General features: G+C 36.2%; 2 protein-coding genes across 7 annotated transcripts in view; one reads left to right on the forward strand and one right to left on the reverse strand.

The window, feature by feature from the left end:
* The window catches only part of STYX (serine/threonine/tyrosine interacting protein), a 103,177-nt gene that overhangs the window by 34,514 nt on the left and 44,620 nt on the right, over window positions 1–24,043 (reverse strand). Inside the window, exons 10-11 of one of the 4 annotated variants that reach the window (XM_027552965.1) lie at window positions 21,354–21,447; window positions 15,131–18,449 (exon numbers count right to left, since the gene is read on the reverse strand). In XM_027552965.1, coding sequence (XP_027408766.1) covers window positions 18,439–18,449; window positions 21,354–21,447 — 105 coding nt within the window. In that variant the 3' untranslated portion in view covers window positions 15,131–18,438. Of the gene's footprint in view, window positions 1–15,130; window positions 18,752–21,353; window positions 21,448–24,043 lie in introns of those variants that run through there. The other 3 variants (XM_027552962.1, XM_027552963.1, XM_027552964.1) reach the window with 3 other exon arrangements.
* On the forward strand, window positions 1,020–14,300 carry GNPNAT1 (glucosamine-phosphate N-acetyltransferase 1). Of its 3 annotated transcripts, none has more exons than XM_027552966.1 (6): window positions 1,020–1,198; window positions 6,116–6,283; window positions 7,256–7,318; window positions 8,487–8,614; window positions 11,171–11,232; window positions 12,506–14,300. In XM_027552966.1, exons 2-6 carry the CDS (start codon window positions 6,130–6,132, stop codon window positions 12,651–12,653), a joined length of 555 nt encoding a protein of 184 aa, XP_027408767.1. In that variant the 5' UTR covers window positions 1,020–1,198; window positions 6,116–6,129; the 3' UTR covers window positions 12,654–14,300. The 3 variants fall into 3 exon arrangements, with proteins under 3 accessions (XP_027408767.1, XP_027408769.1, XP_027408768.1); XM_027552967.1 differs by having other exon boundaries at window positions 1,094–1,286; XM_027552968.1 differs by lacking the exon at window positions 7,256–7,318 and having other exon boundaries at window positions 1,089–1,198.

A 24,043-nucleotide genomic window follows, 5' to 3' on the forward strand; every position in this document is an offset into this window, starting at 1 on the left:
AAGTCTCACAAATAAGCAGAAAATGCTAATCCTTTGAACAGTATTAAAAAAAAGGTCAATAAATTGAAATTTATGGTACAAGACAAAGAAGAAGAGCTACTGGCTATATAACTTTGGTTATGTAAAGTAGTTAACATCTCTGAAGTTGTTTCCCAATCTGTGAAATGAGGACACCTGCTAGTTAGGTAAGTCGCTTGGCAGGTGGGAAGTCAGAGAAGTCAGTTTTCTTATCCTAATCCAGGGTTTCTCAACTTTACCAATACTGACATTCAGGCCAGGTCATTGTTTGCTGTGGGGAGCTGTTCTGTATACTGTAAAACATTTAGCAGCGTCCCTGACTTCTACCCACATCACTCTCTATCATCATGTGAGAGGCCAGTAACACTTCTCTCCCAGACTCAAGGTTGAAAATGACCACCCATTGTTAATTGCCTTCTGGGAGGCAAAGTCGCTGCAGCTGAGAGTCACAGTGTTCATCCAAAGGGTTTGAGCGGGAATTAAAACGTAGTCTGGGAGTAGAATGCAGGGGCTCCACCACACAGAGGCAGGATTTGTGACTCAGAAAACTAGGGATGAGGAGCTTCGAGCCTCCAGTGAGTACCCGAAGTCCTAATCAATAAATGAATTGACTCTGAAGGGAAGGTGCAACAAGGGGCAAAGAGGGCAAGGCGCTGAGACTGGTCTTCGAATCAAAGATACACACCCTAGTCACCACTCACAGTGCTTAGCTGATTCCGAGGCAAGATTATTTTCCAGTTAAACCGAGACACCGAGGCCGTGGGAGCCTGACAAGCGAGGAGGTGCGGGCCGAGTTGAGAATGCCTCCCGGCGCGCCGGCCGGGTGGAGTCCCAGAGAAATTTCCACAGCCTCCCGGCCCCCGCCCCACGTGCTGACGTCAGCCGCAGGTCCCGCCTCCACTCCGCCCCGTCCTCCGGGCCTCGCCCCCGCCCCCTCCGCAGGCACCTCCCCCTGCCCTGCTCGCGGCCCTGCGTAAGCGGGCAGGGGCGGGCTGGAGGCGTTGGTGCTGCCACGTCTTGGCGGCTGCGAGCGTAGCGGCCGAGGGGCAGCGGGCTGTAGCGCGGGAGGCGGGAAGAGGTGGGGCTGGCTCTGAAGCCGGATCCGGATCCAGTGCAGTGTACCCGGGTGGGTGAGAATCCGTCGAGCCTGGAGAAGAGCGCAGACTGCTGACCTCTGCGGGTGAGAGTCTGGGGGTCGGGAGAGAGAGCAGGTCCGGACCGGATGCCCTGAGTGCCAGGTTGGGCCTGCCTTCAGATTTATCAAACAGGTGTGACTGCTACCCCCGGGCGAGGCGAGCTAGGCCCGGCGAGGGGCGGGAGCAGATTCCGTTCGGGGATCCAGGCATTTATCTTCGCCAGCTGGGTGCACATGGGGGCGTAGAGGGCAGTTTGGAGCAAGTTGAGCGAACGCACGCCTGGAGCAGAGGTTAGGGATGGTGGTCAGTGGTCCAGGCATGCAGGAGGTGGCCTTAGCCAGGCAGGAGCAGAGACTAGGGTGAAATTGACTCCGTTCGGCAGCTTTAACGTGGGGAATTGAAACAGCTGTTCACAGTCTCTGCCGCCTTCGGTTTTGAAATGGGCATGAACGCTGTTGGCCCCCCTGTTCGCTTCGGAGGAGCACCCCACGGCGGTCAGGAGCCACTTGAGGACCTGATTCTGCTCCGAAGATCACCTCCTGCACTGATTAAATTGGGGTTTCACTGTGGGAAAGACGGACATCCTTTGTCTCTTCCGGGGGAATTCTACCCTCTAGAGACACTAAGTATTGTGACTTCTCTTACAGGAGCTAACATTTATGTAAATCGAACTCTTAAAATGCCATACAAAATTGAAGGCCGACTAGTTTTGTTAGGATATACACTCGTGAATGAATCCTAGAATGGATCTCAGGAAATCATTTAGGTCAGTTTCATTAGGCAGGATTCACTGACATTTTGTAGAATAGGGGAAATAGCTCCCAGTCTGGCACGATGATGTAAAGATTGGCCTCTACTGAGTTTGATACTGGAGGGCAAGAACGACATTGGAGGATTTAAGATTCACTCATTGGCTATTACCTTGAGGTCACGTCCCGAAAGCGCCACGTGCTATATAGGGTGCTCATGGATAGACTGGGAATAATGCCTAAATTATAGGGATCAAATAAACTATCAAGAAATTTTAAAATTCTCAACTGAAGTGTAATTGCATAATTTAATATAGCCAGGCCTATTAAAATCATCAGTGAGTGAAGTGTTCTTAGGTTCAAACAAAATTCAAATTGACATTGTTATGAAATGTATGTAGACGAACCCCAAAGTCTCAAACAGCACAAGGTCCCCCTTCCTGCTTTAACCGTGTACTAAATAAAGTACTGCTCCAAGAGCTCATGAGATATAAAGACAAGTTTAGATTTGACCTTAGATTGTTTTTTAAATTTTTATATCAACTTCTGAAATCTTCATTCTCAGTATCTATTACTTGTTGCTCTCAGTTGTTTGTTCCTAGCAGCAGCTCATCCCCTTGTGTATCAGTAAAGATGGTGAGAAACCTGTTGAAATTGTGTCCAGAGAATGGTCAACCAACTGATGTGATCTTAGTAAAAATGAATTGGCTGTATGGTTTTTGTGATATCATTTGTGGCAGTTTGGAAATCTTTCTTCTGGATTTTCTGAATGACCTCCAGATAAGTCTTGTACTATTTGTTATTCACTAGGCATTTATTGTGCTAATCTTACGCATTAAGGGCCTTTAAATACCTGCTAACTTAGTAGTTAAATAGAAAAGGTTTTTGAGAAATACTTAACGGTTAGGGTTGTTTTTAAAATTAGTCTAAAATCTTCAAAGACAGACCCCAACAAGGGAATTCCCTGGCAGTCCAGCAGTTAAAACTTGGTGCTTTCATTGCCATAGACCTGGGTTCGATCCCTGGTTGGAGAGCTAAGATCCCACAAGCAGCACACCCCTCACCCCGACCCCTGGCCAAAAAACCCAAAATCTCAAATAGACTCCAGTGATAATGATGGAATTCGGCTTCAAATTCCTAATGTGGTACCTGGGGCCACTTTAAGATCCTGAAAATTATCTTTTGCAAACCAAATAAACTTAACAATTTTGCTGTTTTCTAAAATCTTTTGAAATTTAGTATCAAATCACACCTTACTTTAACTTACTCAATATATTAATTGGACACCAACAGAATTTTACTACATGGGGACATAGTAAAATAAAAGATAGTAACCTTAAGTATGGCTCTGTTTTATAAAATAGCTCATATAAACATTTTGATATTAATTTTTGATTGTGTAAGGATACGGATTCTTAACTTCTATCCAGAATGCTTTAAGAATTTTAACTAGCCTGAAATTCTTATTTTCCAAATATAGGTTATGAGTGCTGCTTTGACTAAATGTTGTGTGTGTGTTAGTCGCTCTGTCATGTACGACCCTGCAACCCATGGACTGTAACCCGCCAGGCTCCTCTGTCCATGGGATTCTCCAGACAAGAATACTGGACTGGATTGCCACTCCCTTCTCCAGAGGATCTTCCGGATCCAGGGATTGAACCCTGGTCTCCCTCATTGTAGGCTGATTCTTTAACAACTGAGCCACAAGGGAAGCCCAAATGAAAGTGAAAGTGGCTCAGTCGTGTCCAACTCTTTGGTCAGGCCAGAATACTGGGTGGGTAGCTGTTCCCTTCTCCAGGGGGTCTTCCCAACCCAGGGATCGACCCCAGGTCTCCCACATTGCAGGCAGATTCTTTACCAGCTGAGCCACAAGGGAAGCCCAAGAATACTGTAGTGGGTAGCCTATCCCTTTTCCAGAGGATCTTCCCTACCCAGGAATCGAACCGGGGTCTCCTGCATTGCAGGTGGCGGCTTTACCTACTGAGCTATCAGGGAAGCCCCTTCTTTCAGATTAGAGTAATCAAGAGCTTCAGGGGCCCAATTATCTGGAACAAATACTAAAGTGCACACACTAAAATTACTTGTAATAAAACCTGTTTCAAATGAACCATGGGTGTGTGCTCAGTCACTTCAGTCAAGTCCAACTACAGTCCATGGGATTTTCCTGGCAAGAATACTGGAGTGGGTTGCCATGCCCCCTCCAGAGTATCTTTCTGACCCAGGGATCAAACCTAAGCCTCCTGCATCTCCTGCTTTGGAGGTGGATTCTTTACTGCTGAGCCGCCAAGAAGTCCCCAGATAGACCATAAGCTGGTTAAATTTTATGAATGATTGTTTTAATCATCACAATTTCCTTTCTTTACTGTTCTTAGATCCAAGCATAGTGTTTAGAGCAAGTTTTCTTCCTTTCCAAGAATGTTTTCAGTTTAACATAAGCATAACCTTTTTGTAGCCGCTGTACCCAGCAGTGTGACTCATGAATTAATTTAAAAGTGAAAAAACATGAATATATAAAAATAAGTTAACATGAACATACACAAAAATAAATTTTAGATTAGTAGCTAAATTATATCTTGTTGAGCATGTGTAGTGTGCGAGGCACTGGTAGGTGTCTGTATATACTAAGCCATTTCTTCACCAGTTTCATCTCCATTTTACAAATGACGAAACAGATTGTTTAATTTACACGGCCATGATCAGATAGTTGACATCTGAATATCAGGTCTGACTCTAGAGCTCATGGTCTTTCCTCATCTACGTTTCAGTCTCGGCTTTGGTATAATTTTGTGACCTTGGGCAAGTTACTTGTCTACACCTGCATTTCCTCATCTGTTAACATGGAGATCATCATCAGTACTCTAGGATTGTTACAGTGAGTGAGTAACATGTAAAGTTCTTTGAACAATGCCTGGCACATAATAAGTGCTGAACAAATAATAACTTCTATTATTACACCACACTACCTTCCCAAAGCCTCTGCTAGATTGCAGCATTCCCTATATAGTTACATCGGGTTATGCAATATAATCTAGCTTTATGGAAAAGTTAAAAGTAGTTACCCTTAGACATACTGTGATTTATGAAATAAGAGAACATCTGGGAGTTGGGTTATTGGTGGAAGTTATTCTGTTATTAAGTGGACTTTAATTTTTTCCTGTATTGCTTTGTTTTATGGTAGTATATTATGCACATAGATAGATGAGATACGGAGCGCTATGGTAGTATATTATGCATATAGATAGATGAGATACGGAGCGCAGAGTACAAGTTATATGCGAATTTTCTACTGTGCATTTTTGACAGCATGGAGGATTTGCACCCTAAACCCGTGCTGGTCAAGGACCAACTCTGGTTTAACTGGGTGTGGTGTTAGAAATGAAAGTTTAGTGTTACCACACAGTCTCCTGGTAATTGTTTGGAAGACTGTTCCCTCCAGCAATCCTCTTCTACAGAAGCGTGCCCCCCCACCTGTTTCTATGCTTCATGTTTTTCATTCTAGCATTCTAGCTTTCATTTAGTTTCAGTTTTATTAAGACTACACCTAATAAGAACCTGACCATTTCTGAATGTTCAAAAAAAGAGAAAAATATCGTAATTAATCATTTTCCAATAGCATGAAAAACACAGGCTATTCTTAAAAAGTTGCTTAGATGCAGCTGAGCAACTTCTAGATTTTTAGAAAACCTGCTATGAAAACAAAATCCAATAGATACTTTGTGTGAATTTATCATAGCTGAGACCAAATATTCCAGTAAATGCAGAGAATCTTCTGTTCATGGTTCATATTTTTTTTAAAGCTACATGCTCAGTAGTCTTCCTTAGTATCAGATAAAACCAACAAATTATTCCTTAATCCAATAATGTTAATAAAAAAAAAAGTCATTTAAAAGTCAGATATTCAAAATGCTACGCTAGTAGCACTGGCCCATAGGAAAAAATGTTTTAAAAGTCCTGTTAGAAAAATGGAGTTTAAAAGTGTAACAACTTCTAAATTTAGTCGTTCATTTACTGTATGACAGAATTTCTGAGTTTTCTATATAGCTCTAGCTGTGGCATTTGATGTTACATTCAGGATAGACTAAAATAAGTACCTGGCATACCTGTTAAAGATTTTTTCTAAGTGCCATTCATTTTTATTAAGAAATTGACAATTTTGCCAATCAAAAATTTTCTATTAAATAAAATGCCTTAACATTTAAAATTTTGTTTTAGATCTTACTGCAAAGATGAAACCTGATGAAACTCCTATGTTTGACCCAAGTCTACTCAAAGAAGTGGACTGGAGTCAGAATACAGCTACATTTTCTCCAGCCATTTCCCCAACACATCCTGGAGAAGGTTTGGTTTTGAGGCCTCTTTGTACTGCTGATTTAAATAGAGGTATGGGCTCAGTTTATAAATGCTACTTAGACTTATAATTAGCATTGTTTTTTCCACATACATGATGATGCTGATAATTTTTTTAAATATTTGACTTTCATATTAGTTTTTTGTGCTTAAATTTTAAAGTGACTGAGAACTTAATTACAATGTGTATAGGTCAGATATTACTGTACTACAGTACTGAATTACACCATTTCAAATGACTTATATACAACAGTGCTCCTTCCTAATTAAGCAGCAAAAAGGGGGAAATTACCTTGTATAATGACACAAAAGTAAGAATCTTCTCTAAGAAGCTGGATGGAAAATGAGAATGAAGATAATTTGCCTCGGATAGTTGCAAAAGGTTTTGTCTACATGTATTCCTTTTTTTAATATCTAAATTCTCCAAAATAATATCCTTAAATTTCAGTAACCAAAAATCAACTTTTTACAGTTTTCATTTTTTTGGCAGGAAATCTTAAATTATTTTGGTCGAATCAGTTCTTCAATATATAAAAGTTAAGATTCCCAAAGTTCTATGCTGTTCATATTAACATAACATTAATCGGGAATCTTTAAAAAAACTGTTGTCTCAACAATGTTATATTTTACAAATAATATCATATTTGATCACAATGAGAATCTTGCATTTTTAAAACCAAAGCACGTATTTGGGAAAATTTGACATCCCTTGCATTGAATCTACTGCAAATTACATTTAAAACTGTATATGCTGGTTCTATATACTGAGTCTTAAGGTCAGCACTATTCCAAAAATCTTATGCAGGCAAAAACATTAGTAAAATCTATTATTGTTTTACATATTGATTATATAGAAAGAATGGGTTTGTTTAATCTTTTAAAATAATTTAAGAATGGTTCATTACATAAAGTTTTGAAAAAAATAATGCCCACCAGCTTGACACATTGCTTCTTTTAATATATATTTGCTCTTCTCATGACTTGAAATCTGTTTTTCAAAACTAGGTTTTTTTAAGGTACTAGGTCAGCTGACAGAGACTGGAGTTGTCAACCCAGAACAATTTATGAGTAAGTCCTACAGCCTCTTTTTCCTGAAGAAAAAGAAATGAAACAAGATTATATTTTTGTTTCAAACTCTGTTCACTGTCTACTTGTTTTGTTCAAATAGCTGGAAAATATTCAAATAACAAATTAGCTATTATTTGTTTAATGTGGCCAATCTATTCTAGAATCCAAAAGTAACTACTACCATGTTTTACAAAATACCTGGCTATTTTTAGATAATTACTATAGCATAGGACCTGGGTGGCAGTTTTAGAGATTTTCATTATAGTATTTTCCTTCCACGTAGTTAGGTTATTTCACAAAAACTTCATTGTCAAAAATGTAATAAAAATATGTGACGATAGAAACCCAGAAGGGTCAGTTGACTTACCCAAAATCACAGGGAGTTGTTGGTAAGGAAAAAACTACAACCTTCCTAACTCCATCCAGTGCTCTTAACACTGTCTTCCTATCTTCTTCATTTTCTTCAATAGGTAATTTTATTTTGTACTCTATATGACCCTCTTGAAGTAAAAGTTATTATTTTGTGATTCTGTTTTCCTTCTTTGAATCTATTTCATCCCATTTCAGACCCATTACTAGAATACAACTGTGGAAATAAACAGTATGTTAATACTCTTGGGCTCAGTTTTTATTCCTAAATTCTTCTTTGTGGGAATACTAGATGAGAAATCATGTTATTTCATCAATATAAGTCAGTTTGAGGGGAAGGTATTTATTCCATTTTTGCTCCTATTTGCTATGTGGCTTTGGAAAAATTACTGGGAAACGGAGACTTTTTTATCTATTTCACAGGGTGCTTTCAAAGCAAACAAAAATGATGATTGTATTTCTAAAACCGGTCATATAATCATGAAACATTTGGGATCACAAGAGGAAAACTGAAAACTAATTTGTCAGATTATAAAATAGCTGTATTAGCCTTCCTTCATTCTGCTAGCAGATCTTTTAAATGTATGGACTATGTTCTAGTCAGTACTGACTGCTGATGTTTCAAATACATGGTCATGCTTAATAACTGACATTTTCTCTAGACACAAAGTTGTAATTTACTGTGATAAAATAGCTTTAAATATTCATTAAATTATTTTGGTTAATTCTAGTATTTTTTTTTTTTTTGGTACCTAATAAAGTTTAATGTCCATATAACACACTTTTCCAATTTCCACAGAATCTTTTGAGCACATGAAGAAATCTGGGGATTACTATGTTACAGTTGTGGAAGATGTGACTTTAGGCCAGATAGTTGCTACAGCAACTCTGATAATAGAACATAAATTCATCCATTCCTGTGCTAAGGTATGTGTTCACATTAATGCTTATGAGTAAAATGGATATCAACTTTGAGTTTCCATCAGACAAGTCTGTTTTCCCACTGCTTTTTACTGCAAAATGAGAGAGCAAAATATAGCCTGGAATAGTTTTGTTTTCTAGAAATCACTTAGTCATTTTCCCATTCTCTTAAGAGTTGTGAGACAGAAAATGTTATTAATATGAATTGTTTGCTAAAAATTGTTCTGTAAGGTGTTAGAATTGGTATCAGTTCAGTTCAGTCACGTCGAACTCTCTGCTACCCCATGAATCGCAGCATGCCAGGTATACCTGTCCATTACCAACTCCCGGAGTTCACCCAAACTCTTGTGCATTGAGTCAGTGATACCATCCAACCATCTCATCCTCCGTCGTCCCCTTCTCCTCCTGTCCCCAACCCCTCCCAGCATCAGGGTCTTTCCAATGAGTCAACTCTTTGCATGAGGTGGCCAAAGTATTGGAGTTTCAGCCTCAGCATCAGTCCTTCCAGTGAACACCCAGGACTGGTCTCCTTTAGGATGGACTGATTGGATCTCCTTGCAGTCCAAGGGACTCTCGAGTCTTCTCCAACACCACAGTTCAAAAGCATCAATTCTTCAGCGCTCAGGTTTCTTCACAGTCCAACTCTCACATCCATACATGAGCACTGGAAAAACCATAGCTTTGACTAGATGGACCTTTGTTGGCAAAGTAATATCTCTGCTTTTTAATATGCTGTCTAGGTTGGTCATAACTTTCCTTCCAAGGAGTAAGCGTCTTTTAATTTCATAGCTGCAATCACCATCTGCAGTGATTTTGGAGCCCAAATAAATAAAAGTGTGACACTGTTTCCACTATTTTCCCATCTATTTCCCATGAAGCGATGGGACCAGATGCCATGATCTTTGTTTTCTGAATGTTGAGCTTTAAACCAACTTTTTCACTCTCCTCTTTCACTGTCATCAAGAGCTTTTTAGTTCCTCTTCACTTTCTGCCATAAGGGTGGTGTCATCTGCATATCTGAGGTTATTGATATTTCTCCCGGCAATCTTGATTCCAGCTTGTGCTTCTTCCAGCCCAGCGTTTCTCATGATGTACTCTGCATAGAAGTTAAATAAGCAGGGTGACAATATACAGCCTTGACGTACTCCGTTTCCTATTTGGAACCAGTCTGTTCTTCCATGTCCAGTTCTGTTGATTCCTGACCTGCATGTAGGTTTCTCAAGAGGTAGGTCAGGTGGTCTGGTATTCCCATCTCTTTCAGAATTTTCCACAGTTTATTGTGATCCACAGTCAAAGGCTTTGGCATAGTCAATAAAGCAGAAATAGATGTTTTTCTGGAACTCTCTTGCTTTTTCCATGATCCAGCGGATGTTGGCAATTTGATCTCTGGGTCCTCTGCCTTTTCTAAATCCAGCTTGAACATCTGGAAGTTCACAGTTCACATATTGCTGAAGCCTGGCTTGGAGAATTTTGAGCATTACTTTACTAGCGTGTGAGATGAGTGCAATTGTGCGGTACTTTGAGCATTCTTTGGCATTGCCTTTGGGATTGGAATGAAAACTGACCTTTTCCAGTCCTGTGGCCACTGCTGAGTTTTCCAAATTTGCTGGCATATTGAGTGCAGCACTTTCACAGCATCATCTTTTAGGATTTGAAATAGCTCAACTGGAATTCCATCCCCTCCACTAGCTTTGTTCATAGTGATGCTTTCTAAGGCCCACTTGACTTCACATTCCAGGATGTCTGGCTCTAGATCAGTGATCACATATTTTTTGTACAGTTCTTCTGTGTATTCTTGTCACCTCTTAATATCTTCTGCTTCTGTTAGGTCCATAGCATTTCTGTCCTTTGTCGAGCCCATCTTTGCATGATATGTTCCCTTGGTATCTCTAATTTTCTTGAAGAGAATTGGTATAGACGTAGAAAAATCAAGTCAGCATTGTGGAATTTGTGGAATTAGTGTTTGGAATCACTAATGCTAATTTTTTTCAAAAATGATACTTGGAATGTACTACATTAACACAAATTCCCATCAGTTTCCCAGTGGTCAAGAGTTCAGAATAACATGTTCTAATCATGACCCTTCTAATGCCTGTAGAGTCCCTTCACTCCTCATGATTCACAGGAAATAGTAAAGAAAACAAGATCTAGATAACCCAGTGAGAATATGATAAACACTTGGAATGTATTCTGTGAGGTATGAATTTTGGTGTGGTTTCTGTACTAGAAATTAGTATATTGTATTTGTTATGTCTGAAATAAATTGCTTTTAAGCAGGAATAGGATAATGGATGTAGTACCTTTAGTAACAAGATTACATTTTGGTGATGTGGATTCTGAGATTTGTTTTAAAATAATGGGATGGGATGGCTCGGGATATGGGTGAATTAGGCCACAAATTGATTCACTATATTATTTCTTCTATAATAAGTTTAAAAAATTTGCAATTTTTGAAGTTAAGGTTTATAAAACATTCATCAGTGAATTCTTACCATCATTTGTTGATTTAACTAAAAACAAAACCTACATGCTTAGTCTTTTAAACATTGTGTATATTTTCAGAGAGGACGAGTAGAAGATGTTGTTGTTAGTGATGAATGCAGAGGAAAGCAGCTTGGCAAACTGTAAGTAGGCAGAAACAAGGTAACCGTGGATAAAGCAGCTACTCTCTGTGTTTCAGTTTACATTTTCTTGCCAAGATACTTGTTAAAAATGTTTCCCTGTTTGAAGTTTTTTAAGTGTCATTAATTATGAACCCATTCTCACTCGAGCTTAGACTGAATTTAGTGAAAAGTATTTTTATATATAACTTTTGTCATAAAGTTTGGAAATTGGAACTGTACTGTTAAAACAGCCAACATCTTAAAGTTATTAACTTTTAATAGTAGCACTTTTTCATATTACTAGGAAGAAGAAACTTTTGTTGAGTCAAGTAATTTGTCTATCACGTTTAAAAACAAAGGACATGTTCTCAGTCATATGACTTTTAGAACCGGCCTTCACTGTATAATCCTCTATACATTTATCTAAGTCTTTTAACTTTCATAGGTTAGAATTTGCTTTTTAATATTTTCTGAGTTTTACGGAATTCACTCAGTAAATATTAAGCACATGTGCTAGATACTATTCAAAGTATTTGATACCTATCAGTGAACAAAACAGACCAATTTCTAGTATTTCTGATGCACGTTCACTTAGCCATACCTTTTATAGTTGTGTAACTTCAAGCAAGAGGTTCTGTCTTCAGAATGATGAGGTTTTTTTCTGTATGGGCAACCTGAGAAATTCCTAGTTTTCTCTCAAGGCAGTTAGAATCACATTTTTATACTTGGTTTGGATTCTTTAAGAATTTATAAAGATGTATATGTTTTTGTTTCCACTTCATATTAGACTAAATCCATAGGTAACCTGATACATTCTTTCACAGATATTTAGGTAGCTTTTAAAATGATAAAGAACAAAGCAATTATTTATCCACTTTATGTGGGAATGTTGACTGAATAGTTTTGACTATTCAACACTGACTAAATAGTATGAATAGAATTTAGATACAAAGGCTAATTTTGGCCATATTTTTTTAAAAGGCTGCCAGTCTTTGGTGTTAACAATTTTAAAATCTACTTGTAAAGAGGGTTTGGGGTGAGTTTTCTTTTTATTAATAGACCAGAGATTACTACATAAAGTATATCTGGAACAAAATAAAATGCTTTGGGTGATTTAAATGCTTTATATATTTGTAACTTGAATTTTAAATGAATATAGTGAGAAAGGCCATGATATAAACCTATTTGTAATGTAAACAAAGTTTTGTAAACTATTCACTCACATTGTTATTAATATCCATTTTTATTAACAAATGCTCTATGCCTCTCCCCCCAACCCTTTTTAAAATTTCAGGTTATTATCAACCCTTACTTTGCTAAGCAAGAAACTGAACTGTTATAAGATTACCCTGGAATGTCTACCACAAAATGTTGGTTTCTATAAAAAGTTTGGATATACAGTATCTGAAGAAAACTACATGTGTCGGAGGTTTCTAAAGTAAAATCTTTTAAGAAAGACATCTATCAAAGGAGCTGATGCAGCAAGGCTATCCTCTGTTCCTTGAGTTAAAATATTTTGTTGCTGCGACCAGGTGACCTCCATAAATACTGGATTGTGATACAAGTATAATGACACTTAGAAGATTACTTTGGGCTGGTGGGACATGCTGAATTTAGATTACAAATAAATTATTAAGGGGATGATTTTTAACCAAAGGAGTATATTTTTAACTTGAATCTTTTCTTGCATTGTATTTTTCTAAAGTTTGGCTTCATTTCTTAGTAGTCAGAGTATAGGTAGTAAGGAGTTATGTCTGCTATCTGTACTGCTCATTAAAAGAAAAAAAGCATACAGTGAATAAGATTGTTTCTTATCACTTCATAAAATTAATATTTTTGTTTCAAAGAAATATATCTAAATACCACTTAAGGGTATGTCATTTCACACGTTACATGAAATTGGATGTTAGATATAACTAAATGTAGTACAGTCCAACACTTGCCTATCCTAATACTGTACTGGCAGACAACCTGGTGAGCCTTTAAAAGAAGTAGAAATGAAGATTAACTTATAAAACGTGACAATTAAATATACATCTAAAAGTTGTTATAATTCTAATGTAGCTGAAGTACTACCTGTCTTATATGTGAAATATAATAATTATCCATGTTTAAATATCTAAGAGAAATATAAGGTACTTTTTAACAGTGAGTTAGTAAATAAATCCTGGTATATTATATATTTCTAACCTTATTTCTCATCTTTCCATGGGGTGTCCAAAGCCTGTCTTCTAACATTTTTATGAAAAGCGGATTACAAAGTTGTGGAACATTTTAAAATGTATCATACTACATTTATTACATCCTTAAAATGTTGATGGAAGCTTTTCTATTTAATGTGACTATAATGGTACTATTATTCTGGTCACTATCCTATTTTGATTTTAATTTTTTTTTTAAGTAAGTAAGAATTAGATACTTCACAACTGGTTCTTATCTTCTGCATTCCATGTTACATTAAACCTGTTCATATGAATAATTTTGTTAGAATCCTAATGTTTTCTGTGCTTTTCTTGAGTTGTCTATTGAAACAATTAGGTCAAGTCAGGGTTTGTAAAATTTTAATTTTGTGTACTCTTTGTAAAAGGAGCATAGAAAGTAAAAACCACCTGTTTCTCATCCTGTTGACCCACACCTGGTTCAAAGAGATTTCCTATTTCCCTCCATGCAGTAAAGCTAGTTAACTTTCTAAATAACAGAAATTCTTTACCAATAGAGGGTGTGCTACTTACCTGCTGATGACCTAAGCACATGAATTGGTGTGTCCCTAGTGAAAGCGACAAAACTAATTTTGCTTTTTAAGAAAAAGGAGTCCTATAACCTTGGTAACAGTAGCTTCACTAGGTATATCCTGGTAATTAAAAACCCATGTTAAAAAATAAACCTAATAGAAACTTCTCTGGTGGTCCAGTGGTTGAGACTCCTTGCTTCCTATACAAGGGGCATGGGTTTGATCCCTGGTTGGGGAACTAAGATCCCTGCGTGGCTGGGACCCTAATAAAAGGCAAATGTTTTATTATAATTCTTACCACTAAACAATGTGAAGTAATATAAGCTGGCTATTTCAATAAATCCCTTTAAATAATGTTCTTACAGTCTTATCTTAAATTCCCCCGATAGGAAACAAAAGTTGTAGGTAAGGTATAACACATAAAAATTGTGTCCCTGAGGAATTGATGATCTGCACGTAGCTTTAGTTAACCAGAAAAGCTTGATTTTACTAAGGCATCCTGTGGGTAAACTTGAGTATGAAAAAAACTGCAGATACATTTCAGTAATACATTTTTGGGTACTCTTCACTTTTGAAAAGGTATAATGAAGTGGCAGTTGTGATTTTTATTTTGTTCCATGTGTTTTATATATTTGTATTTTACTGACTAAAATGCACATCTTTTTTTACATGTAACATTTGGAAATCTGGATGCATTTTATGATCAATTGTTTGTCATGATTTATTCAGCAATATTTTTGCCTTTTAGTGGGATCAAAAAGATAGTGTAGTGATGCTGATGATGACATCTCAGATTTGATGAAGGATATTATGTAGGTAGGCTAACAAGGGGAAAACTAAAAGCATGAAGTATTTTTTTAAATGAGCTGGAAGCTGTTCTATGAATGGCCTTACCTCTGCCTTCAGACACAAATTCCCTCACTTTCAACTCCAAACTTGTTCAAATAATCATTAAACAATATCTTGAGCCTAAACTTGGGACCTCCCTGTACTGACCTTAATTTTTATGTGTGTAATCACAGTGTTTTAGAAAATACCCTTAAGTGCTTCTCATTATCCAATGTTCATTTGTCCTTCAGATTTAATATGTGTGTGGGATTAAAACTGGGTTACTTTTACCTAGAAGACAACAATCTAAGTAAAGCGGTTATGGCATAAGCAGTATAAATGAACTTTTCAATCTTTTTTGAGGTATAATGGCACAACAGTTTTAATACAACCACCAATCTTCACAAAATAATTTTAATACTTTGTGCCTGAGCTAGCAGCATCTTGCACTGTGACATTCCTATACATACATAATAAGCATTTTATCCAAGTACAAATGTTAAAAGCAGAGTAACTTAAGCAATTGTCTATACAAAGGTAAATAGACACTGTAGGTTATTTTTTTCTTGAATCATTTTTGCTGCATAGTAAATTGCAATTACATGTCAGTATAATGTTACTGATCTATAGAATACACTTTGAACTGTGAGGTATGGCAACTCCCTATGAGAGAGAGCTAACATGTAAACCTGAATATTTTGAGTGATTTTTTTTTTTTTTTTTAGCTGCCATGGATGGGTAAGACAAAAAAAATCCAGCATTCAAAGACCCTAGCAACTTATTTTTCTAAAAAAAAAAAAAAAAAACTTTTAGTAATTTTCAGCTATTTCCTATCATTTTCTTATTGGAGCACTGATGAATGGACAAAAATATTGAGGTGAAGCTAAGTCTGCTATGGAATTATGGATTAAACAGTTATTTGAAAAAAAAAAAATCCGCCAGGTAACTGCTCATTTACTTTACATCAAGTTGAGATTTTGATATATATATCTCTATATATGCATCCCAACTTTATAATTCAAGATTGCAGTTAAATACTTCTAAATTCACTTAAATTACCATGGTAATAAGACAATTAGAAACCTTATATTTTCTTTAAAAGGACATGCTTAACATTTTCTGACATTACTTCTAAACTCAGATGAAGCACAAAATCCTCCCAAAACAAATATACTGCTTTGAAAGTTAAGTGGTTGAAAGTTGGTAGCAAAAGCTATCATGGTTTAACATTTCCACCACAGAGTAGATACAAATAAACAAAGGTAACTGCTCTTTATACATCTGATATGAAATTAACACAGACCAATGGACTGAAATTACAAGGTAAGAATACTGCCATTCTAGTTGAATATTTTCAATATTTAAGTTTCATACTTTCAAAATGGACAATAAAGCAGTTCTCCTATGTTCTGATGTGATATCATTTTAAATTCTGTGCCCAGATTAATATTTAATGCTTATAATTGGGTGCTGAGTCACTCATATATTATTCAAATATTCTATAAAATAAATCATGATTGGTTAAATGTACTATAATTAGCTATCACAAAACATCAAAGGAAATAGAGGAATTATAGAAACGGAACCAAATAAAAAGAATAGGAAGAGCTACCAGAAGAACCAGTTAAACACTGGATGGAAGAATATACTTAAAACAAACTTGCAGTGTTCTTATATGAAAGAAAAGTTAAACTTTTTGTCCATATTAATTTGTCCTCAAGAAAATGAAGTCCCTTTTTCTAGTGTCTGTGAGAGTCTTTACAGTGCTGGGCAGGCACTTTAGTGACAACATAAAAATTACAGTGATTAAAAGTGGAAAATTACCAAATATAATTCAATAACCAAACCTGTATCCTTGGCCAGACTATTAGAGAAGATATGTATATTTTAAGAAATTAATTTAGAAAATCTTAACTGTCTCATTTTTAAAATCTAAATGGACTATTATGAAGATTCTTTTAAGCAGTTTTTGTGGAAGGAGCATCATAGATTATTAGTTTGCAAAAGAGATTTTTGCTGACCTACCCAATAGTAATCTATATACAGGGAAGCTGTGTTATCTGGCACTTTACCAACTGGAATTTCTGAACACTCAATGCAAATCTTGACTATACTAGACCACCACACCCAATGATATAACACACCAATCATACAACAGAATACAAGACCTCAAGGGACTGACAATATGCTGTTTTTAGGGTGGTAAAATAGGGGAAGGGAAGAGGAATCAGAAGAAAACCACCTGGGTCAACAGAATTAACGCTTAATTAACAAAGCAGTTTTGATTCACTTCCACTCTCCTGTTATGCTGGATAAAAAAACTTACTGTATTATTTCACCTTAGGGAGGAAAGCAAAGTAGGTAAGTTGGTATAATAGGTTACTTTATGGGGTACCTCTTGGTACCAAAGGAAGGTATGGAAATCACTCTCATCAGTAAAGCACCTCAAGAGAGGACTGAGAAAAATGAAATACAAAGGAGTTTCATTCGTGCTACCCTAAATCATCAACTATAAAAAGTTAAAACACTCCTCTCCTCCCCAACATCATACTTAAAGTAGTAAAAATGTTTTTTTTAAGAACAATTTTTATATGTATAAATAAAAACATGGAGAACCTAGGATCCATAAAGTGACTTTGCTAATGCAAATTATGGGGGAAATTTGGATTAACTCAATGTAAAGAAAGAACTGATTACAACACTAATTTGTATACACTGAAGTCTTCCACAATCACTTTTCTACAAAAAATGCATCCTCAAAGAAAACTTACTGTCTGAGCCAGAACAATCTCACAGAATCATTAAGACAACATAAAATGAAGGAGTAAAATGTTCCATATTCCAAATAATTTTACTCAGGTTTCTTCAAGCCTTAAGACTTTCAGTTTAAATTAATTTATGGTTAAAAAAAATTATAGAAAAATGTTCAAAACTTTTCACTGTTCTACATACTAATTTAGAGGTCATAAGGATTTATTTACTTATTTTTTCTAATGAAGCAAGGCACTTTTCTTTTTGGGGCTTTGTTTAGGAAAAATAGTGCTACATTGGTTTATTATATTTAGAACCATTTTGGACAAAGAAAAAATCGGCTACACGACTCCGAAAAGAAGAAACAGAACATTTGGCTTTTAAGAACGCTAAAGGAAAGTCACTTGAAAGTTGAAAACTCTCCTTGTATTTGTGAACATCTGGTATTATAAAGCAAACATTTTCCTTTGTTCATTAAACTTTTTCTTTCTACAGAATAAAATTAGGAAGGTAATAGGAAAGGAAGCAATACTTGGATCATGTTAAAATAAGGACAGTTGGCTGTCATGATTTAAAGATTATTAATAAGGGATCAAGAAGTTTAAAAAAAGATAAACTATTGAATTATACTAAAAAAGAAATGTGGCAGATTCCTACATTTGTTAATGTTTCTGTAAGAGGCTCCATCATAAAATTGAACTGTAAAATTATTTTTAAAATGTAATATGTAGAACATAAAATGAATTTTTAGCAAACTTTAGGAAATTCTTTTGTTATAAATTACCCAGATTTTATAAACAAATCCCCCCTAACTTGCATTTTGTTTAAAGTAACAACTTTATATCATACAAATAAATTTCAAGTATGAAAAGTGCATTATTGCAATAATACCTCTTTGCAAGTCCAAAATTCTTGGTTTATAATAAAACTGTAAAGAATTAAAAAAAAAAAAAAAAAGGAGTAAAACCATCAGTGCCATCTATTGCAGAAGTCCAACATCTTAAAATGTTGCTCAACAAGTCGCAGAGAAACACGTCTGGAAGCAACATATAATTGAAAAGAAACTACTTGTGTTTTTACCATTTTACATTATTACTGTCTGTAGTATTTTTCTCCTCAAATAGAAATTCACATCCTCTATAATGCTGCTCTTGAATCAGCCATTCTGCGCAGCTGCCACTTGCATGTTTCCAAAATCATCTTCTTCTTCATGTGTTCTCTTCAAACTGCCTAAAAGTTATTGCATGAACACAACATATGGTATAATGGGAACTTAAATAAATTCATTCATTAGAATGTTACAGCTAGGAAAGGCTTCATTTTTCATGAAGTGTTATCATATATATATGACAATGAAAATTTCATGACTGAATTTTTAATAAACCTTTGTACTGATAAAATACTTTTGTTACAAATAGCCCAAAGAACTTTGTATCTTCATGACATCATCCCTCTTAATAATTATTAAGGTATTTTATATAATGAACATTAATTTTTAAAATAATGGTTCATAAATATTTGGTTACCATTTTCTAGGCATCCATCATAAACATGTGACTCTGAACATATTACTTATGAACTTCATATAACTTTATGAAGTTATAATTTGTATAATTTTATTTTGTAGATGTAATTATCCTTTTGCTTCACAGATGCTGTCAAAAATGTTTTTCCAGTGAAACTGATTGTTATCAACAAGTGTAGAATTGGAAGGAAGGCATGTAGCAGATAAGAGAATTTCTTTTATCTACTCCTCATATCATAGTCTGCTAGTACAGGAATTTCCCACAAAGAGTATGTGTGGGATTGTATATGCCCAACAATCATAATCAAGAAATTTGAGTCTCAGTGGAGGAAAACTTTAGGGAACAACTGAACTGGTAAAGGGTTTGCTGCGTTATCTGCCAAATAGTTACATCACCTTAAACTTATGCCCTAAAAGTTGTGCTAAATCATGGTTAGTGTTAGTCCAGAGGGTGGATTGGATTCCGAAGGGAAACTAGTATTTCACTACAAGATTAATAAGAAAAGAACAGAAATATAGTACTGATGGAATAAAGAAGAAAATATGCTAGTCATTAAAATAAGTCTAAATGTGTGCATACGTGCTAAGTCGCTTCAGTTGTGTCCAATCTTTGTGACCCTATAGACTGCAGCCCACTAGGTTCCTCTGTCCATGGGATTCTCCAGGCAGTAATACCGGAGTAGGTTGCCATGCCCTCCTCCAGGGGAATCTTCCTGACCCAGGGATTGAACTTGTGTCTTTATGTCTCCTGCATTGGCAGTTAGGCTCTTTACCATTAGCACCACCTGGAAAGCCTTAAGTCTAAATAGAGCTGTTATAACAGATTCAGATGCAGTGCTACATCTGCATTCTACTAAAGGAGGTTGAGAGACATAGCTAGCTAATTCAAGGCAGAAAGTGAGGAGGTACAGATAAAGTTCTATGGCAGAATAACTAGAAGTTAGAGGAAGAGTAAGTTAATCATCATGTTTTCTTGAGGCAACGACATCTGAACCAAGTTTTTATGGAGAGACTGGATGTGATGCTTTCTAGGTGGAGAATAGAAGACACACGGGTAACCATTAGTAGCTCAGTTTTCTGCAGTACATATATAGAGGTACAGTGAGAGATACAAATAAAGATCAAAAGGGCCTTTAATTACTATCTGTGATGTGTTTGCTTCAGTAAAAAATTAAGCCAACGAAGACTTTTAGACAAGAAGAAAACCACTATTAGAATTATCTTTCATGAAAATATGTCTGGCCACAATGTATGGAACATGTAGGATGGGAGGCCAATACAGACCTGAACTATACTGAGATTAAAGGTATTATAAAAAGAAAGAATTTTTGTTACTGAAGAAACAGAGCCTCCCATTTTGGAAAATGATTACATAGAAGTTGCAAACTAAAGAGTCAATGACAAGCTTGAAGTGTGGTTACATAGTTTCATCAACTAAGGAGGTACAATAGAGTGCTGGACTTGTGGATGAGATCACCAGTGTTCAATTTCTAAATCCAACACTAACCAGGTATGTAACCTATTTTTCCTAACTTAAAAGGCTGTTGGTGCAAATAAGACTGAAAGGAACTCTGGGAGAGAAAAATAATAAACTAATAAATTCCATGAATGCTCTAATAAAAAGAAAGGAGACAAAAAAGGGTAGCAAGGTCTTGGAGAGGAATGTAAACGTTAAAAGATTTTGAGAGCATGCCTGGATCATTAAATGGGGGAGGAAACACTCTAAAATAGGGAAGAAAAAAGGACAGATATTTATGGCAACAGAGAAACTGAGTCACCCTGCTTTCACTTACTAGCCACCTTTTATTTTCAATAAGATCACCTAAGTCTATTTAGGGCCTCCGGTACCAGACCCCTCTTATTATTTTAATCTTTCCAACACAGTTATACTACTTAATTGTGGAGAAGGGAATGACAACTCACTCCAATATTCTAGACTGGAGAATTCCATGGACAGAGGAGCCTGGTGGGCTACAGTCCATGGGGTCACAAAGAGTTGGACACCACTGAGCAACTGACACTTTCACTTTGAACTACTTAAAGATTTAAAGGTCAACAAAATGGAAATCTGATCTTCCAACCAGCATGTTCTACTTAACTAGTGGCATACACACAGAAGCTCAGTATAATATATAATTAATTATAAAATTAAAATTAGAAATTATTTTAATTCAATAGCCCATCCAAAAGTTTCTAAACAATTTAAATTGCTCAGTGTAACTTGCTAATGAGTGACAGATGCATCTTCTCTTCTACTTTTCATATCATCTATCTCCCCAAATTTATCCAAAATGAAAAAATCCTTACCTGTGGAGCCAGAATGAACAGATAATGACCTTTCTATCTGAAGTGGTGACATCATCTGTATTGTTAATTTTGCTAGGTAGATGGCTTCATATTCCTAGAAAAGATTTTAATTAACTTGAGTATACATTTAACTTGAGTATACAATTAACTTGAGTATACATTTAAATTCTTGGATACCCAAAACAAAATGAAATTTAAAAAGTGGTTAATGCATGCATTATTGGTATTCTTAGTTTATACTGAAAACTCCAGTGCCATATGGCTGTAAGAGAAATGCTTAAAATTCCTATCTTATAATTTCATATATACTGATGAGACTATAAATCAAATCAAGCCAATAGCCTGCACTAGGGTATCACACACTGAACTAGCAATCAGGACATATTCCCTGCCACTGGGGCAGATCTCTGACTTAAGAAGAAAATGAAATAAAATATTAAAAAAATCAGACTAATATAAAGTACTTAATGGATTCAAGTATATTCAGTTCAGTCACTCATTCATGTCTGACTCTTTGTGACCCCATTGACCGCACCCTGCCCATCACCAACTCCTGGAGCTTGCTCAAACTCATTGAGTTGGTGGTGCCATCCAACCATCTCATCCTCTGTTGTCCTCTTCTCCTCCCACCTTCAATCTTCAAGCATATATCTGGTTCAAGTATGTATCTGGTTCTAATTTCTTAAAATCAATAGTCCTCGACTTCCAGTTAAAGATGAAATAATAAAAGCATTCATGTACCTTCTTTCCTTAAAGGGAGGAGATAGAACAAGATATATAGAGAACTCCTGATTTGATGAAACTATAAAACATCGATAACCCTGAATATGAGAAAGAAGAGTAAGGAAAAAAGAACAGTGCCTACCTTTATGACAGAAGAAAGAGAATTATAATTAGGAAGAGGCCTCAAGAGGACTTTTGGAATTCTGGAAAATGTTCAATTTCATTATCTGGATGGTAGTTACATGGATGTTTGTTTACACTTTATGCACTTACATATGTGTATTATATTTCACAATAATATTAAAAAAATGGAACCAGACTAAGCTATGCACAGAAAATACCTGGCTGCATATATCAAACAAAGTGGGTACAATTTAGAGTTCTCCAAAAAGGGTGGCAGACCTAAGACAAATCTTAGAAGCCCCTGCATAGTATGAAGTATGTGTGGGTCTATCAAGGAAAATGTGAACATCCACACCTGGCATTTTTGCAAGAAGCAAGCCTGGTGGAGGAGAAACTGTTGCCAAGCATCTGCTAATCTTGGTCAGCTAAAAGTAAAAACTAAATCACTAATTCTCAGGCTGACTATACCTGAGGATCACCTGAAAAATCTTAAAACCAGTATATATATACTCAGCTTACCCCTCTCCTTGGCTGCCCCCTTTCCAGTGATTCTCATTTAATGGGATGGGTAAAATTCCCCAGGTGACTCCAATGTGCATGTAGTATTTATGAACCTAAAAAGGAAAAACCTGTGACAGAGGGGCTCCTTTTCTCCACTCACTGAGTAGATTCATACTAGTGGGAAAAACTGTTGGTGAGAAAGTCTTCCAAAACAACTGGGAAAATTTAAGCTGCCTATATTTCCCAATCTCTCCCCAAAACTTTATTATTGGGAAAATGGCTTATCTAAGAAGAATGCCTCCAGTTCGAAGATGACCAATAATCAAAAATGAACCAATATAAGTCTTATGTAAAAGTGTTTCTAAGGGGAAAAAAAGCAACATTATAACCAAAGTCCATATATGAAGAAAACTGCATGAAAATTACACGAGGCAGGTGAAAATTGTGAATAATTCTCCATAAAATCAATGAGATAACGGCATTTCTGAAACAAGTTCAAAGAAGAGATAAAAGGACTCATGGAAGAAATTTAACAATGAAAGAGATGACGTAACTCTTAGAGCTCAATAGAAAAACAGAAAGAAGAAAATAAACCACAGAAATAATGACTGTAAGAGAATCAACAAAGAGGAGAACGGACCATACCATGCAATTCTAGCACATTATTAATGTACCTCTTTCTCCTGGATTGTTCCCAACAGCACATAAATATGCCCTTTCCTACCATATTAGAAAACAAACAAAATGCCCCTCTTAATCCCAGTTTCCCCTCCAACTACTGTTTTTCTGTTTTCCCCTTTTAATTCCTGGAAATATCTGTTCTGGCTGTTCACATTCCTCTCTTCCCATTATGCTTATACGCCCCATTCCACAAAAACTTGTTTGTCAAGGGCACTGATCACTTCGTGCTCCTACTCAATGTCAGTTCTCAGCCCTTACTTAACCTATTATCAACCTCTGAAACAAAGGATCATCTCCTACTCTTAAAATGCCTTCTTCACTTGACTTCCCAAGCACCAGACCATCCTGGTTTTCTTCCCAACTCACTGGCCACTCTTTTCAGCCTCCTCTGCTGATTCCCCATCTCCCCAATCTCTACATGTTGGGAGTACATTAAGTTTCTGTTTTTGAAGTCCTTTTCTACCCACATTCCCTTCTCTGGTGATCTCACGCAGTTTTAAAGCTTTCAATAGCATCCATATACCGAAAACCCCTATATATAAGGTTCTTTCTCATGAACACCAGGCTTATATGCAGACCTGCCCACTATCTAATAGCTCTCTTAACCTTAACATGACCAAAAAGTCTCAATTTTATTCCCTTCAAATTTCATGCAGTTTCTC

Source organism: Bos indicus x Bos taurus, chromosome 10 (genome assembly GCF_003369695.1).
Source record: "Bos indicus x Bos taurus breed Angus x Brahman F1 hybrid chromosome 10, Bos_hybrid_MaternalHap_v2.0, whole genome shotgun sequence".
Taxonomy (NCBI): Eukaryota; Metazoa; Chordata; class Mammalia; order Artiodactyla; family Bovidae; genus Bos; species Bos indicus x Bos taurus.